Source organism: Anarhichas minor, unplaced genomic scaffold (genome assembly GCF_050575085.1).
Source record: "Anarhichas minor isolate MPS153535 unplaced genomic scaffold, ASM5057508v1 ptg000046l, whole genome shotgun sequence".
Lineage (NCBI taxonomy): Eukaryota > Metazoa > Chordata > Actinopteri > Perciformes > Anarhichadidae > Anarhichas > Anarhichas minor.
In genome coordinates this window covers 956,163-971,208 of record NW_027466492.1, presented here as the reverse complement: position 1 = coordinate 971,208, position 15,046 = coordinate 956,163, and the positions used below count along the sequence as shown (strand labels likewise).

The following is a 15,046-nucleotide window of genomic DNA, read 5'->3' as shown; positions in this document are numbered from 1 at the left end:
CCCCACCCCCACTGAGGGACGGTGTCGTGTTCCCTTACTGTGACTCCAGAGCGGTGCAGCAGCTCTACAGTAGCGGGCCTGCATAACCAGTTCCAACGGGGCTGCATGGAACCAGAGTGCAGTGCTATTTCCTAGTTTGCGGTGTCTAGATTTCTGTTCCCGCTCTGCGTCGTTGTGGAAAGGAGGCGTCGTGATGTTTGTTTCTCAAGTGGAGTTCGAGGAATCTTGAAGATGGTGATTTGCGTTGTGGTTTGCTTGACTTAATGGAAGACAGTTGTGACTCCCAACATTTTAAAATGTGGAGTTGAACTTTTGGTAGTTGACAGATGCTGGGAATGCATGTGGGAGACTTCTCCTCCCTGTGTGTTGAGGCACAAAGACCAACCCGTCCTCCACAGCGTCTGAAGCCAAAGACTGCGACGACTGTGCCACGGTGTCGCACGCCACAGCCCCATTTTTGTTTTTTTATAATCCCCGTGCCTCTAAGAATAGGAGGCCTTGTGTCAGGCCAGACCAGACTAGCTGCCGAGGCCTTTGGTCTGGTGCAGCCGGTCCAGTCTAGTACGGCTCCGTCCAAAGTTCCTTGAGGTTGTAGCTCTCTGCCAGCAGGTCCCATAAAACTCCTTTAACTAGCAGCGCAAACCTGCTTTTTAAAAAAAAAAAATTTTGGTGCAGCAACTTGCCGTCTGCTTCTGTTTTTATAGTTGTTTCTTCGTTCTCTGGCGCGTCCACACAACAGGCCTCAATACAACCAACATGACTACGTTTACATGCACACAATATTCCACAAGACAGCTTTCACTAATGAATTGTATTTGGATTATATATTTCATTACATTACAATTTTCAGTTTCCGGAGTCCATTCCTAACCTCCCCCGTGTCACTTTGGCTCTTCTTCTTTTTAGTATTTTTCACGACAGTCTCGCTGGTGTTGTGGAGGACAAACGCTGCTGCCTAATTCAAACCGCACTTTCAAAAGGTGCAAACTGTCACTCTGCAGTTGTTTTTACAGGAAGTGACAAAAGACGTCTTTGTGTCAACGGTTTCATAAAGTCAGAGTCTCAATGTAGCAGTGAGATATCAAACCGTTCATTTTATCTAGATGAGTTGCACAACTGGGCTGTGGTAGGAGTGTTTGCAGCGTGTGTGTGTGTGTGTGTGTGTGTGTGTGTGTGTGTGTGTGCACCGTGGCTGTGCCAAGAATACATCTCAAAGACGTGGCTTGAAAGCGTGAGACCTTTTTGACTTGTGAGAAGTGTGTTGCCTCGAAGAGGTCAAAACTCTAAGTGTGAAGAAAACGTAATCGTAAGAACAGAAGTGTGTAACTGAGACTGTGTATATGAAGTGGACATAGTCATTGTGATTTCACCCATTGGTTTGTGGGCTGCTGTTGGGAAGCACTGTTCCTTTTGGCTATCGCCATTTTTTGCTACCGCCGTCTCTGTTCTTGTCCATCGACGTCTGTTTTTTGGCCGTCGCCATCTTGTCTTTTTGTGGAACCAGAAGTGATACGAGAGGATGGCGTTGGGTACAGCTAAATGCTGAACAGTATAATAGCTGTTTGTTGAAGACTGACACAAAGTCAGCAGTGTGGATGAGTCAGTGGAGCTGCCACAGAAACAGGCTGTCAGTGTGGAGTTGCTTTAAGAGTGAGCTCATTGGCGCTGGCAAGAAAGAAAAAGGGTGTGATCTACAAATCACACACACACACACACACACACACACACACACACACACACACTGCTGACGTGCAGAGAATACACGGCACTAGAGCAATAACCTTGTGTTCAACCTGGCTCATTCTTCCCAGGTATAGCAAGACACACCCTTATCTGTGTGGGTGTGTGTGTGCACCCTTCAGTATACATACAATTAGGTTGCCTATGTATTCAGAGAACTGCACATGCATTGAGACGTTGGGTGTGGAAGAACTGGTGAAATAGTTGAAGAGAGCAGCACAGGTATACGATAGGTGTGTAGTGGAACGTCCATTCAAGCACATTCCTGTGTGTGTGTGTGTGTGTGTGTGAGAGATGCTGTCCACCCTTTTTCTGCTCTCTCTCTATGGAACTCCATGTTTTCACTGTTTCAAATGGAGGTTTGTGTCATGTGTTTCCATGTGCGTGTGCATTTTAGAGTTCAAAACTTCTGCCGAGTTCCTCTCTTTGAAACGAATAGCTAACTGAACCTTGACCTTTGACCTCTGTAGGGCCCATTAGGGTTGGGGGGTGTCACACTGATGACTGTGTGTGTGTGGAAATGGAGATCAAACGGCTGACCCCAGTAGACCCCGTTAGGCTCCGTCTGTTTTTCCACCCTCTGGCAGCAGTAAAGCAGCGAGGAGGCGGCTGTATATCTCCCACGGAAGACGGAGACACGTTGAACGACTTAACCGCTTCCAGATATTACTCCAGAACACAAACAAGAATGTCTGATTATGTCGAGAATCACAATCACGGTTATTTTGGTCAATATTGAGATGGCGATCATTCATTGAATTTGGAAACATCATGCATTCAGAAGGACAGCCTTGATTTTTAAAGTAAAAGGGACAGTTCATGCTAGAAATCCTGACCGGTTGCTGAAGATAAGCCACAGACCTTGTTGTGAGCAGTTTCATGTTGAAACTACAAGTTCCTTGTACCAAGACAAAGATGAACATGAACAGTACGCATTTTAACATCAGTCCGTTGCACTTTGAGAGCTAGATCTATGAAGAACTTTGTGCTCTTGTAAACAGTTTAATCATTAACCCCGTTGGTTGTATATGTACAGCTATGACACCAGTCACACCCACAGTGTTATAAACGAGACGGGGGTTCAGGACGGGTTGGTTGAGGACAGTCCGCCCCCGGGTTGACGGTCTTCCAGGGAGTCCCTCCCACTAACCGTGTGCACCGTAAGGCTGCTTTGATGAAGATTTTCTGTTTAATTTGATAAGACAATGATAGATGTTACAAATGGAACTTCGGACGTGTAAAATCCCCAAAAGCAGCTCTAACACATGTCACCGTGATGACACGTCGGGGTTCAGCAGTGACCTCAAACGGCGAGACGAGAGCCCATGCGTGAAACAGTGATGTCAGAGAGGACGTTGTCCATCGTGGCTACAGATACCGGAGGATGAGAGCAAAGCTGGGTCGTGAGTGTTGAGAAGGCGCCGCGCAGACGTCTGCTTGTTATGTGTCCTCAGCTCAGAGCAAAAATCCTCTGGTCTGATCTCACACACACACACACACACACCAGCTTTAACAGGCTTCACTGGCACTCGCCCCATTTGGTCAGTTCACTTTTAAAGTCGGTCGGTTCAGCCAGTAGATATCCACGACAGTCAAAACTGGAACTGTGATGCGATAACGACTTGCAAACTCATATTTAAATTAGCATTTTAAACTGGGTTATTTGAAAGCCAGTCGAGGTGAAGCAGTTGAAATAATGCTTGCAGGGCACCAGTACAAGATTTGGTCGCACCCTTCTTTTCTGTTACAGCGCAACATGAATCAATGCTCCGTCTGTCCCTGCTGCACTTTTATCATCAGTGGCGTTGTGTCATTCTCCCCACTAGCCGCCTCCTCTCTCTCCTCATTGTTGCCTTTTAGAATTATCAGCCATGTGCTGCTTCATTTTCGGAAAACATTAATCGACGGTGGCTGATGTCTCTAATCCATAATGATGTGTTTGTACAAGGGGAGTTCAGGTCAGTTCACCTTGCCTGAGATATCGCACGATAATGTTGTCACATGCTGGACCTGATGCTGTTTTTGTTTCTGTTGTGACAAGAAGAATTGTGTGTGTGTGTGTGTGTGTGTGTGTGTGTGTGTGTGTGTGTGTGTGTGTGTGTGTGTGTGTGTGTGTGTGTGTGTGTGTGTGTGTGTGTGTGTGTGTGTGTGTGTGTGTGTGTGTGTGTGTGTGTGTGTGTGTGCGCGTATGCCCGTACTCGAACACGCAGCAGCACCACACCTCGTTGTCCCGGAGTGACAGCTAGCCAGAGGCATGCTACGTCCCCCCCATGATCAAAGCTAGCTGAACGCTGTCACGGACTCGACTACAGGGCTACTGTAAGCTACGACAAAGCCGGGCTGAAGTGCCCTCGAGCAAGGCGCATAGCGGCTGACGGGGGTCTGACCTCCAGTCCCTCAGAGGGAGGCAGATGAAAGCCGTGGGATCCGCAGCCTCGTAAAGTTCCTCTAGCTCGTAAAGTCCCTGCAGGTCTCGACCCGTCCCTGTTTGTCCTCGTCGCCGCTCCCAGTGGCAGCGCTCCTGTTAGAACAGAGCCCGCGTTTAGCACGGCTGCTCTCCCATACGGTTTAACGTTCCTTTATTTTCATATTTTTTTTTTTTAAACAAAAGCATCCAAACTTACAGAAACCCCTCGTCGTTCCTCACTTCGCTCCATCCGGGTTTAGGTGGCAATTCAGAAAAAGAGATTTGTTTTTTAGTTTAGAGACGTTCATCGTGTTCATTTGATGGGCCACCAACAGCTACACCTCCTCTTTCTTTGAACAAACCTGTAAAACATCTGTTACAGTCTTGGAGCATGGAACAGTCTGTTGCATCATGCAAACCCTGAACGATGTGAGGTTCATAGTAAAGTTTGAATAAAGTACTTTTCAAACAAAGTTTCAGCGTGAGACGAGTGTGTGAATGTTGTCGCTGGGAGATGTGGCCACACTCTTCTATCCAGATATAGGTCCTTTCATATCTCTCTGACTATGAATATCACCATGTAGCATGTTTTCTGCTATGTAAAACAACCACGTCTTAAAGTGAAATACTAGATTAAAAATAACATGTACAGGTCTATTCCATATCTTATCGAAACAAAGAGTGACAGCAAACGGATTTCTACACGTCTGAATCGACTCTATTGGTTATTCTTGTTGCTATCGTTGAGTTTTTTGTACTTCTTTCAGACCTGCTCTGTTTACGTTCGGTGTCATTGAGATGTATTGGACGTGTAGCGTGATGGCGTCACACAATGTTATTTGTGTTATCTGGAGGTGTACGGCCTCCACATTGTTTTATTCAGTTCGTTAAGAAACAACGTCGTAAAAATGACAACTGAAAGACGTTTGGCGATGTACACATCGTCATGTCGTCCAGCCCCAGTTGTAATGCGCTTTACCAAATTAGATTCTTTATTAAAATAATAGAAATACAAAATGTATTGTAGATGCTTTATGATGCTCTCAAACCGGAAGCTTCTTTCATCTTTGCAGTGCAGAGATCAGTGACAGTGATGGATGCAGCTCCACTCTGATTGTCTGCTTTGTGTTGAACTAAGCTGGAACTTCCTGCCATTGCAGTGCCACTTCCTGCTGCATTGTCGTTAACTCTGAGTGTGTGTGTGGTAGAGAGGGCATTGTCTTTCTGCCCCCCGCCCCCCCAACTTTGTCTGTACGTCTGTTTGTTTATGTGAAATGTATCTCCCCTTCCTCCCTCCTGTGTGTGTGTGTGTGTGTGTGTGAGACCCTCCCCCAGATAAGCCGATACCAACCCCCAACACACACACAGAGCTGAGGGAGAATACAGAGGGCTGAAGGGTGCTATTATCCAGGAGGCTCAATGGGCGCTTTGTGGTGGTGTCCGTGGTGGGACGGGGGGGACGGGGACGGGGGGGGAGCTGGGCAGGGCAGCGAGCCCCCCTGTCATGTTTGTGAACACACAGCGGTGGAGAAAGAGGTGTACGGGTCGATAGATACTCACTTACTTTCAGCGGTGATGACAGTGGTTGATCCGTACCGGTCATACCGGAGCTAACGGCTAACGTACGGAGGTTCCATAGAGTTCCATTATCTGGAGCCTTGTATACCAGCTGCTATAACAAAACAAGATGACAAAAATGATCCGTATCAGCTGATACGGATCATCGGCAATCGGTATCGACAGCACACAAATGTTATCGCGGGCATCTCTAAAAGCTATATTTGCTCCTTTTTTTTCTTCTGCTGATCCGATCTGTGACTATAAACGCTGACACGATCCAAACCGTGAGTTCTGTAAACCGCTGCACCAAAAGTGACATTTTCTTCAAAGTTTTGGAGAAGTTTTGAGACTGCTGGTGTGAGTCTGAAGTGAAGCCAGAGTTCATCTCTAGGATTTTAAAATAAGTCTATGAATTGTCTGGTGAGAACTCATCTTTATCCTCCAGTCCAAAAGTGAAATGTATATAAATAAAGATGAAATATACAACTAAAGAAAGAATCAGCAAATTTCTTAGTTGAGAAACTACTAAATGTTTCTTGTTCATCTTACTTAACTGTCTGTTTTACCTCCTTTATTTTCCAGCTGGGGAAAAACCTACTTTCCTTCCTTCACGTTCTTGCTTCCTTTTTCCTCCTCCCCTCTCATGACGGACATTCCCTCTCAAAGCCGTTACATTTCAGCCGTTAAGCTTTATAACACGTATTTTTGTCACTTGACATTTTTTAGGCACTTCCCCTGAATTATGTAACAAGTCAGGAAATAAAAGTGTTTTGACACATTGACGAGCCATAAGTGTGATTTCTGACTGAGTGGCGTGACAAAAGCTCTCCGGTCCCGTGCCTACCTCAGTGCCACGAAACCCTTTCACAATAAAATGATTCTAAACACATTTCTGAAGAATGCTGGCGAACCAGAAGCACAAAAAACAACGTGAAAGCAGCTGTTGACGTGTGAGATTTGTGCTGCTCGCAACGCCACATTTTCATTGTGACATGCAGTGTAAATTGTTCTTTGATGTCACTGGCCGCTCTCATTTCTTAGCTGTAGGTATTGTATTACAACATCTGTCTCCTCCCCTTTTTTCTTCTGCTACTTCCTGTCTTATCAAAAGTAACTCCCTGACCTTCCTTCCTGTCCATTGAAATTCATTTTCTTTTGATTTGAAAGTGATTTATTGTCGTAAAAGCTGAAAAACCAACAAACCAAACAGGCTCTGAATAATAACCATGTGCCTCCTGTTTCTGTTCTCTCTCACGCAGACGTTCACGGCATGGTGCAACTCCCACCTGAGGAAGTCCGGCACGCAGATCGAGAACATCGAGGAGGACTTCAGGGATGGGCTCAAACTGATGCTGCTGCTGGAGACCATCGCAGGTAACTCGTCTGTAGAGAGTCAGGCTGCTGAGTGGGGACGTTTTTTTAAAGTTATATCTCGACTAAACCGGCCGTAGGGACGTCTGACGTTTCGCACAGAACCCGCAGGGAAAGCCGTCAAGCCCAACACACACACACACACACTCATGTGTCACTGAGCCTCTGAGCTGTCAATGAAAATGTTGTTAGTTGTTTAAGATGCACGACGTCGCTGTCCGTTCCGGGGCGTGGTCGCTCACAGCCTCAGCATGGACCCACAGACTGTATATAAAGATGGGCGACATGACAGCTCAGCCCCCTGGTGGTTGGCTGCAGTACAGGTCCCAAAGTCCTCCAGGTTAGCGGCCAGAATAAATCAAAGTAAACGTCGAATAGATTTCTCCCAAATATGCTGTTTGTGATTTCGTGGCATTGTTGTCACGCCGATGTATGTTAAAGTGTTTATTCATTCTTTATTTGATGCTTAGATATGCATGAGACATCATCACTGACAGCTGAGTCAGCAGTCCCAGAGCTGGATGCTTGGGGAAATGTGCGAGACAGGAGCTGTAACTTTGACTCTCCATAACCGTCTGGGTGATAGAGCGTGTGTCAGTTTGTCCGATAGTGGCCGATGGTTAGCCACCAGTCACTCGGGGACGTACGACTCCAGATTATAATCTAGACAAATGTTAAATACCACATCAAATAGCACTCGTACTTCGAGACCGGCACTCCACTCCGGCTGTAAATGCCAGCAGACTTTAAATTTCGTTTTAGATATTTTTTTATTTAGAATGTTTGAGCTATTTTTCTTCAGAAAGTAATGGTCCACTTTATGTCAAAGCATTCCAGCGATAACCTTCAAAAATCCACTATCTATCAACCTCTAATTTACAGAGGTATTGTGATTAGTTATTGTGTCTTGCTTGCCAAAAAGCCACCGTGGTGCTGACGTAGCAGCTAAGTGGCTCACGCTAACGGACTGTGGCCTCCTTGCTCAGCTCGTGATTGGCTCTAGCGGGTATTTAGTCAGGACCTCGATGCCGCTCTGGCTCCAAATGACGTCCAAATCGCAAGTGTTATTTATTCCCTCAGTAAACATTATAAACATGAGTTTATGGTCTCAATCTCTAGTTTTCAAGTCTTCTTCAATACAGCATGATGTTCATTTAGTAAATTATGGTACATTTAGAGTCAAATAGACCATAAAGCAGAGTATGCTTTAGGGCGGGCTTACTGTGATTGACGGATTGCTACCAGAGCCATATACGCCGTCACTACATCACTCCTCCACATTCCAAATATGGTTACCGTTCATTGCGAGGAAAACAACATGGCAACAGTCGTATTCCCAGATGGCGACTAAAACAGCAGTCCACAAACCAATGGGTGATGTCACAATGACTACGTCCACTTCTTTTATACAGTCTATGGGCAGCGTCCTTAACTGGCATACTTTGTCTTTACTTTTGTACAGTGGAAGGAAGTGGAGCCGCGTTGCCCATCTGTATATACAGTCTATCTATTGACCACAGAAACCTAGAGGACCTGCTCTACATCTATCACTGTATGACTGCAGTCCTCTCCTTGTGTTTAATAGCAGGTTGTAGCTCAGTAGATCATCATATTAACTGCTATAATAAAATCTGACTTCCTTCGCATTCACTCCAGTTTTTTTTTTTTTTCTGCCTTGAGCGACGCCATCATCCCCTCTGTAACTCTAACTGTCCTGACGGAGTGTATTTCTGCTGAGCCTGTGGAAACATGCTCAGCTGTCATCACCGCAGGAGCTAACTCTTCACTTTTTGTGTGTGTGTGTTGTGTGTGTGTGTGTGCGTGTGCGTGCGTGTGTGTGTGTGTTTTTCCACAGGCGAACGGTTACCCAAACCTGAGCGAGGCAAGATGAGGGTGCACAAGATCAACAACGTTAACAAAGCCCTGGACTTCATCGCAGGCAAAGGAGTCAAGCTGGTCTCTATTGGAGCAGAGGGTAAGCGTATAAAAAGAGGACCCCCGTCCCCAAATAGAAACATATTCTTTATGAGTCCTCAGACCTCACTGGTAAAACGACATGCCATTCATCCACCTCTGTCCTGCTTAAAACTTCTGACCTCACGAGAAAAAAGCTTTCGCTTCGTTTTCATACTTGGAGGCGAGAGTACAATCCACAACGACAGTAAATCTGAACAGGGTTTAGTTAAAAATAGGGCTGTGCTGAAGCTTTTTTTATTTTGTTTCTGATCAGTCTTTTAATATTGAATATCTGGCAGCCAAATCAAATATTTCTTTATTTTGTCCCCCATAAGACAGCTGCACAGCATACTGATGCTAAAGTAATATCTCACACATTAAAATTAGAAAATTAATTTCATTCAGGATGGCGTAACAGCTGTCTCTTTATGAACACAGAACCTGCTCCGTCTCTTTATGAACACAGAACCTGCTCCGTCTCTTTATGAACACAGAACCTGCTCCGTCTCTTTATAAACACAGAACCTGCTCCGTCTCTTTATAAACACAGAACCTGCTCCGTCTCTTTATAAACACAGAACCTGCTCCGTCTCTTTATAAACACAGAACCTGCTCCGTCTCTTTATAAACATAGACCCTGCTCCGTCTCTTTATAAACATAGACCCTGCTCCGTCTCTTTATAAACATAGACCCTGCTCCGTCTCTTTATAAACATAGACCCTGCTCCGTCTCTTTATAAACACAGACCCTGCTCCGTCTCTTTATGAACACAGACCCTGCTCCGTCTCTTTATGAACACAGACCCTGCTCCGTCTCTTTATGAACACAGACCCTGCTCCGTCTCTTTATAAACACAGACCCTGCTCCGTCTCTTTATAAACACAGACCCTGCTCCGTCTCTTTATAAACACAGACCCTGCTCCGTCTCTTTATAAACACAGACCCTGCTCCGTCTCTTTATAAACATAGACCCTGCTCCGTCTCTTTATAAACATAGACCCTGCTCCGTCTCTTTATAAACACAGACCCTGCTCCGTCTCTTTATGAACACAGAACCTGCTCCGTCTCTTTATAAACACAGACCCTGCTCCGTCTCTTTATGAACACAGACCCTGCTCCGTCTCTTTATAAACACAGCCCCTGCTCCGTCTCTTTATAAACACAGACCCTGCTCCGTCTCTTTATAAACACAGACCCTGCTCCGTCTCTTTAAGAACACAGACCCTGCTCCGTCTCTTTAAGAACACAGACCCTGCTCCGTCTCTTTAAGAACACAGACCCTGCTCCGTCTCTTTAAGAACACAGACCCTGCTCCGTCTCTTTAAGAACACAGACCCTGCTCCGTCTCTTTAAGAACACAGACCCTGCTCCGTCTCTTTAAGAACACAGACCCTGCTCCGTCTCTTTAAGAACACAGAACCTGCTCCGTCTCTTTAAGAACACAGAACCTGCTCCGTCTCTTTAAGAACACAGAACCTGCTCCGTCTCTTTAAGAACACAGAACCTGCTCCGTCTCTTTAAGAACACAGACCCTGCTCCGTCTCTTTAAGAACACAGAACCTGCTCCGTCTCTTTAAGAACACAGACCCTGCTCCATCCTGCCGATTGAGGACACAGGTCCAGGGCAATGATATCACACTGCTGTGTGTGTGTGTCAGCTGGAGGAGTGTGACCTTTATTCCTACTTTATCAGGAAAACGTGACATTCTTGCCACATGACACTGCTGATACTGAACACCATTGAACTCAAAGTTGCCCAAAATACTGCACTACCAAACACACTCTGCACATTGTGAACTCACACACACACACACACTCTCTTTCTGGCCTTCTCTGAAAGCAACCCACTAAAGGTCATCTAGTGGAAACTAACAGTGAGACAAATGCTGACATAGAAGATGGAAGAGGAAAGAATTGAGGGATGGTGGTGACGCGATGAGAGAGGAGGAAATCCTACAAACATTTTAGAAGGACACATTCTGGTTCCCCTTTGATCTTCAGGGACTTCAATCTTAAAGGAATACTTCATCCCCAAAAAATGTGTTTTATCAGCTACTCACCCTGTATTCTAGAAGAAAACTTCTAGAAGAAAACTGCCTTCACGGTGAACGGAGAATCCCAAAACTAAAAAATGTAATTCTTCATTAATTGAAGTAAATGCAGAAAAACTATATCAAAACATCTGTTTACGAACTCTCACACAACTCATGCTGTATAATCCAAGTCTCATTTATCCGGTTGTATTCTCACTACTTCCAAATCACATGCATCTTCACTGATTCTTCAAGATTTTCAAGGTAACATGGGGTGATTTATTAAATTAATGCTCATTTTGTCAGCGAAGTATTTCATTAAACCTTCCTGTAATACATTAAAGGACAAAGTTGGGGAGACACAGTGGCAAAAATAGGCTTTTTTTTCTAAATCTCAGAACAAAAAGAAAAGATTTGCATTAATAAATCTGACTGATTTATTTTAAATGGGACATTTAGCTCCTTCAGCACAAGTAGAAATTAGGGATGCACAATAAAATGAATATTAATTGCGATCACCGTTTTGGCTTCCCACAATTAAACAGACACTGTCGTGATATTGATGTTTTTTTTTAAATACTCCGCTCATAGAAAACTCACTGCATATCAAATCAAGGGTTTCCTAAACTAACCGGCTACCAGGGGCCATCCAGATGTTTTGCCGTCCTGCTGCTGCTGCACATCGTGTAATACAACAGAGCAGGAGAACAAAATGAAAAGGCACTGAATTCAAAAGGAAGAACCTTACTTTCAGTCTGATATTGACTCAAAGACGTGTACATTAGCAGTGCACTGTGCATAAAACAGTTTGTACCTAAAATCAATTTATAATGGTGATAAATAATCGTGATCTCAATATTGATCAAAATAATTGGGATTATCATTTAGGCCACAATCTGAGAGTCAAACACAGAAGAAGGTTAGAATGACCGCGAAGTGAGAGTGTGATGGACTAACGAGAGGACGAGTGTATGATGGCACTGACAGACCAACGGTCTCAGGTCTGTGTTTGAGCTGTGAGTGGAACACAACACACCACCCTGTTCTGTGTGTGTGTGTGTTCATTAACCTGCCAGATATCTGCTGATGCTGGTGGGAAAACTGAGATTGTGATATTTGAAAGTACCAGCCTGTAAATATTTTTCCCGGCTTAAAGGAATTTGTTAGTTGTATGAGTTGACGTTCTAAAGAGTAAACTAAATATTGATTTCACCACAGGCTCGGTTGGTCAATATGCTCTTAGTTTGTACAAATCCACAGTCGCTGATGTTGGAAACAAGTTCTTAATCCAATATTGTTTTTGGGGGGATATGTGTATGCGAGTGTTTTTGTATGAGAGAGAGACACAGAGAGTTAATGTCCTGAATGAAGGGTTAGTTGTTGGGCAGGACGGCTTTAAGTCTATCATTTAAGCATAAGATGATTACATTCATTTAACATGCTAATATGCCATGATTAATATAGGCTAACAGAGTGCACAGTGGCTGATGTAGTTCATTTGGACAGAACGTGCAGACTTTTATATTCCCCCATCAACCAATCGATTGGATTAAACAGTTGACTGCATTTTATATCTACGACAAATTCATTTTGTTTTATGAAAGACATGATGAAAGCATCTCACTTGGAAGAGAAACTGGAAGCTGTGGGACATTAAGTGCAGCTGTGTGTGGGTGTGTTGGCATTATTAGATGTAATAGCAAGGTTGTACAAACAGCAGTGACAGACGGTGGATGTAGACGCAACAAAAGAAATGTGCTGATTGATTATTGACTATTTTCATTTTATTATTTTTTGTGCAGAAATCGTGGACGGAAACGCCAAGATGACCCTGGGAATGATCTGGACCATCATCCTCCGCTTCGCCATCCAGGACATCTCCGTAGAAGGTACAACTTCCTGAGGCTTTCAGTTTGCATAAACACATTCAGCAGCAGCTTGGCAGAGAAGTGCCTTGCTGAAGGGCTCTGTTTTCAGGATTATAAAGGCAGGGTTGGTAATCTTTACCTGACATCCTGATAGCAATCAATGAATCAAATGCTCTGACCAAAAAAAATCCATCGGAGTCTCCCTCAAGCTGCTAGATGAACAGCTGTGAGTGCAAACAACAGCCATGTTTGTTGTTTACGTTATGCTCATTTTGGGGGCGTGGCTTTTGAGGGAGGCCTGAAGGGGACGGGCTGTTGGTCTTGCCGACTTGTCGACTTCCTCGCTAGATTCAGCAACTTTTGGAGCTGCTGCTGCTAGCTGCGTTTATTGGAAAAGAGTTGGCAACCCTGGGCTGTGGGAACAAGAGTGAAAGTAACAAAGCTAAAGACGCACCCACGCACACACACACGTACTTTTAAGCTAAAAGCGCTATCGGACTGGGATAATTTGCCTAACTTTTTTTCATGACTTGAGGACTGGCTTTGCTTGCTCACCAAATGTATTTGTTCTTCTTTCTTTAGTTTATACAAAAAAAACTTGTTTTGTTGCTTTATTCCAATTTTGGTGCATTTAGTGCAGATGTAGTTCAATTGATGTGGGAGGAACCTCTCGTTGATGTTACCTTGTTGATCGTTTCATTGATCATCATCACTGTTTTGCGCATGCGTCTACTTTCTGTTTAAATACCTGTTAATTTGGTGCAATTTAAAGGGTTTAATCCTCATTTTAAATTTAAGGAATACTTGGTTATACAATGAAAAACTGCTACATATTTTAAACTTTTTCAAACCAAGTCTCCCCACTAATGGTCGTATCCATGAACCGTTTAGTCTGGAAAATGTCAGAGGATAAGCTCTCGGCGTCCATGCTGAAACCCAGGACACTGAATTTAGACTGATTGAGCTGCGGTGACTCTCTGCTGGCTAATTAGAAGCCGTCTGTGTTGAATTAACTCTGGTTGGTGTCGGCCACCAGAAGCAATATTGAGTCATATTTGTTACTCTCCAGATTAGCGGCTGATACGTTTCTTAATGTTTGTACGGGCACAGGCAGTAAACAACAACATCCCTCACTCCTCCAGTCCGCTGAGGACGGAAGCAGTTTATATTTAGCTCGCATCATAAACGGGCACCGCCGTATTTTCCTCTCTGACGGAGCACCGTTCATAGAAATATAATAAGACGTTGATTAAATGTGATGAGACATTTTCTTCTGATCCAGACCTCCTCGTCCTCCTTTTCTTTTTCTTCTTCTCTCCTGCTGCTCCTCTAACTTCTTCCTCCTCATTGCAGAAACTTCTGCAAAGGAGGGTCTTCTGTTGTGGTGCCAGAGGAAGACCGCTCCCTACAAGAATGTCAACGTGCAGAACTTCCACATCAGGTAATACACAAACACACACACACACGTACACTCTTTATTTTTCAATAAATTAATTGATTATATTATTAATATACTACTACTGATAATAATAATAGTAATATTAATAATGGATTAAATCAATTGTATTTTTAGCAATTCATTATTATCACATATAAATATATTGATCAGAGAGCACTTCCATTATAATTCAGAGCAGTTTATATAAAGTGATGAAGGCCTCCTACAAGCGTCTGGGGGCGATCCAAAGCTGGATCAATTGGTAAAAATGACAAAGAATGAATTAATTAAATACAAAAAAAACTTAAGAAATACATGAATGAATAATGTTCCAGATTAATTTGAACTATGACCCGGACTGAACCTGATCTTCCGTTCTTTTGCTCCCTGACGGGGCCCCATTGTGCTTCGCTGCCAGTGGACGGGACGGCCCTCCACATGACTTTAATATTATTGTTATAGTTGTTATTAATAGTAGCTCTGGTGGTGGCAGTAAATAAAGGATCAGTATTGGCATTAGTGTATGACGGACTCCTATAATGTGTAGAAAGGTCGCCCCCTGTTGGAGAAACAGGAACATGTTTCACTGCTCTGAAGGAGTCAGAAGACACTTACATTATTGTGACAGGGAAATGTGGTGTGCATGTGTTTGTACATTTAAGAAACAATAGA

The 15,046-nt window shown here is 44.0% G+C and overlaps 1 protein-coding gene across 2 annotated transcripts in view; it reads left to right on the top strand.

The window, feature by feature from the left end:
- The window catches only part of LOC142971472 (alpha-actinin-4-like), a 59,196-nt gene that overhangs the window by 23,130 nt on the left and 21,020 nt on the right, over positions 1-15,046 (top strand). For both annotated transcript variants that reach the window (XM_076112010.1, XM_076112009.1), the window contains exons 2-5: positions 6,967-7,081; positions 8,934-9,053; positions 12,871-12,957; positions 14,290-14,377. In XM_076112010.1, coding sequence (XP_075968125.1) covers positions 6,967-7,081; positions 8,934-9,053; positions 12,871-12,957; positions 14,290-14,377 — 410 coding nt within the window. The remainder of the gene's footprint in view (positions 1-6,966; positions 7,082-8,933; positions 9,054-12,870; positions 12,958-14,289; positions 14,378-15,046) is intronic.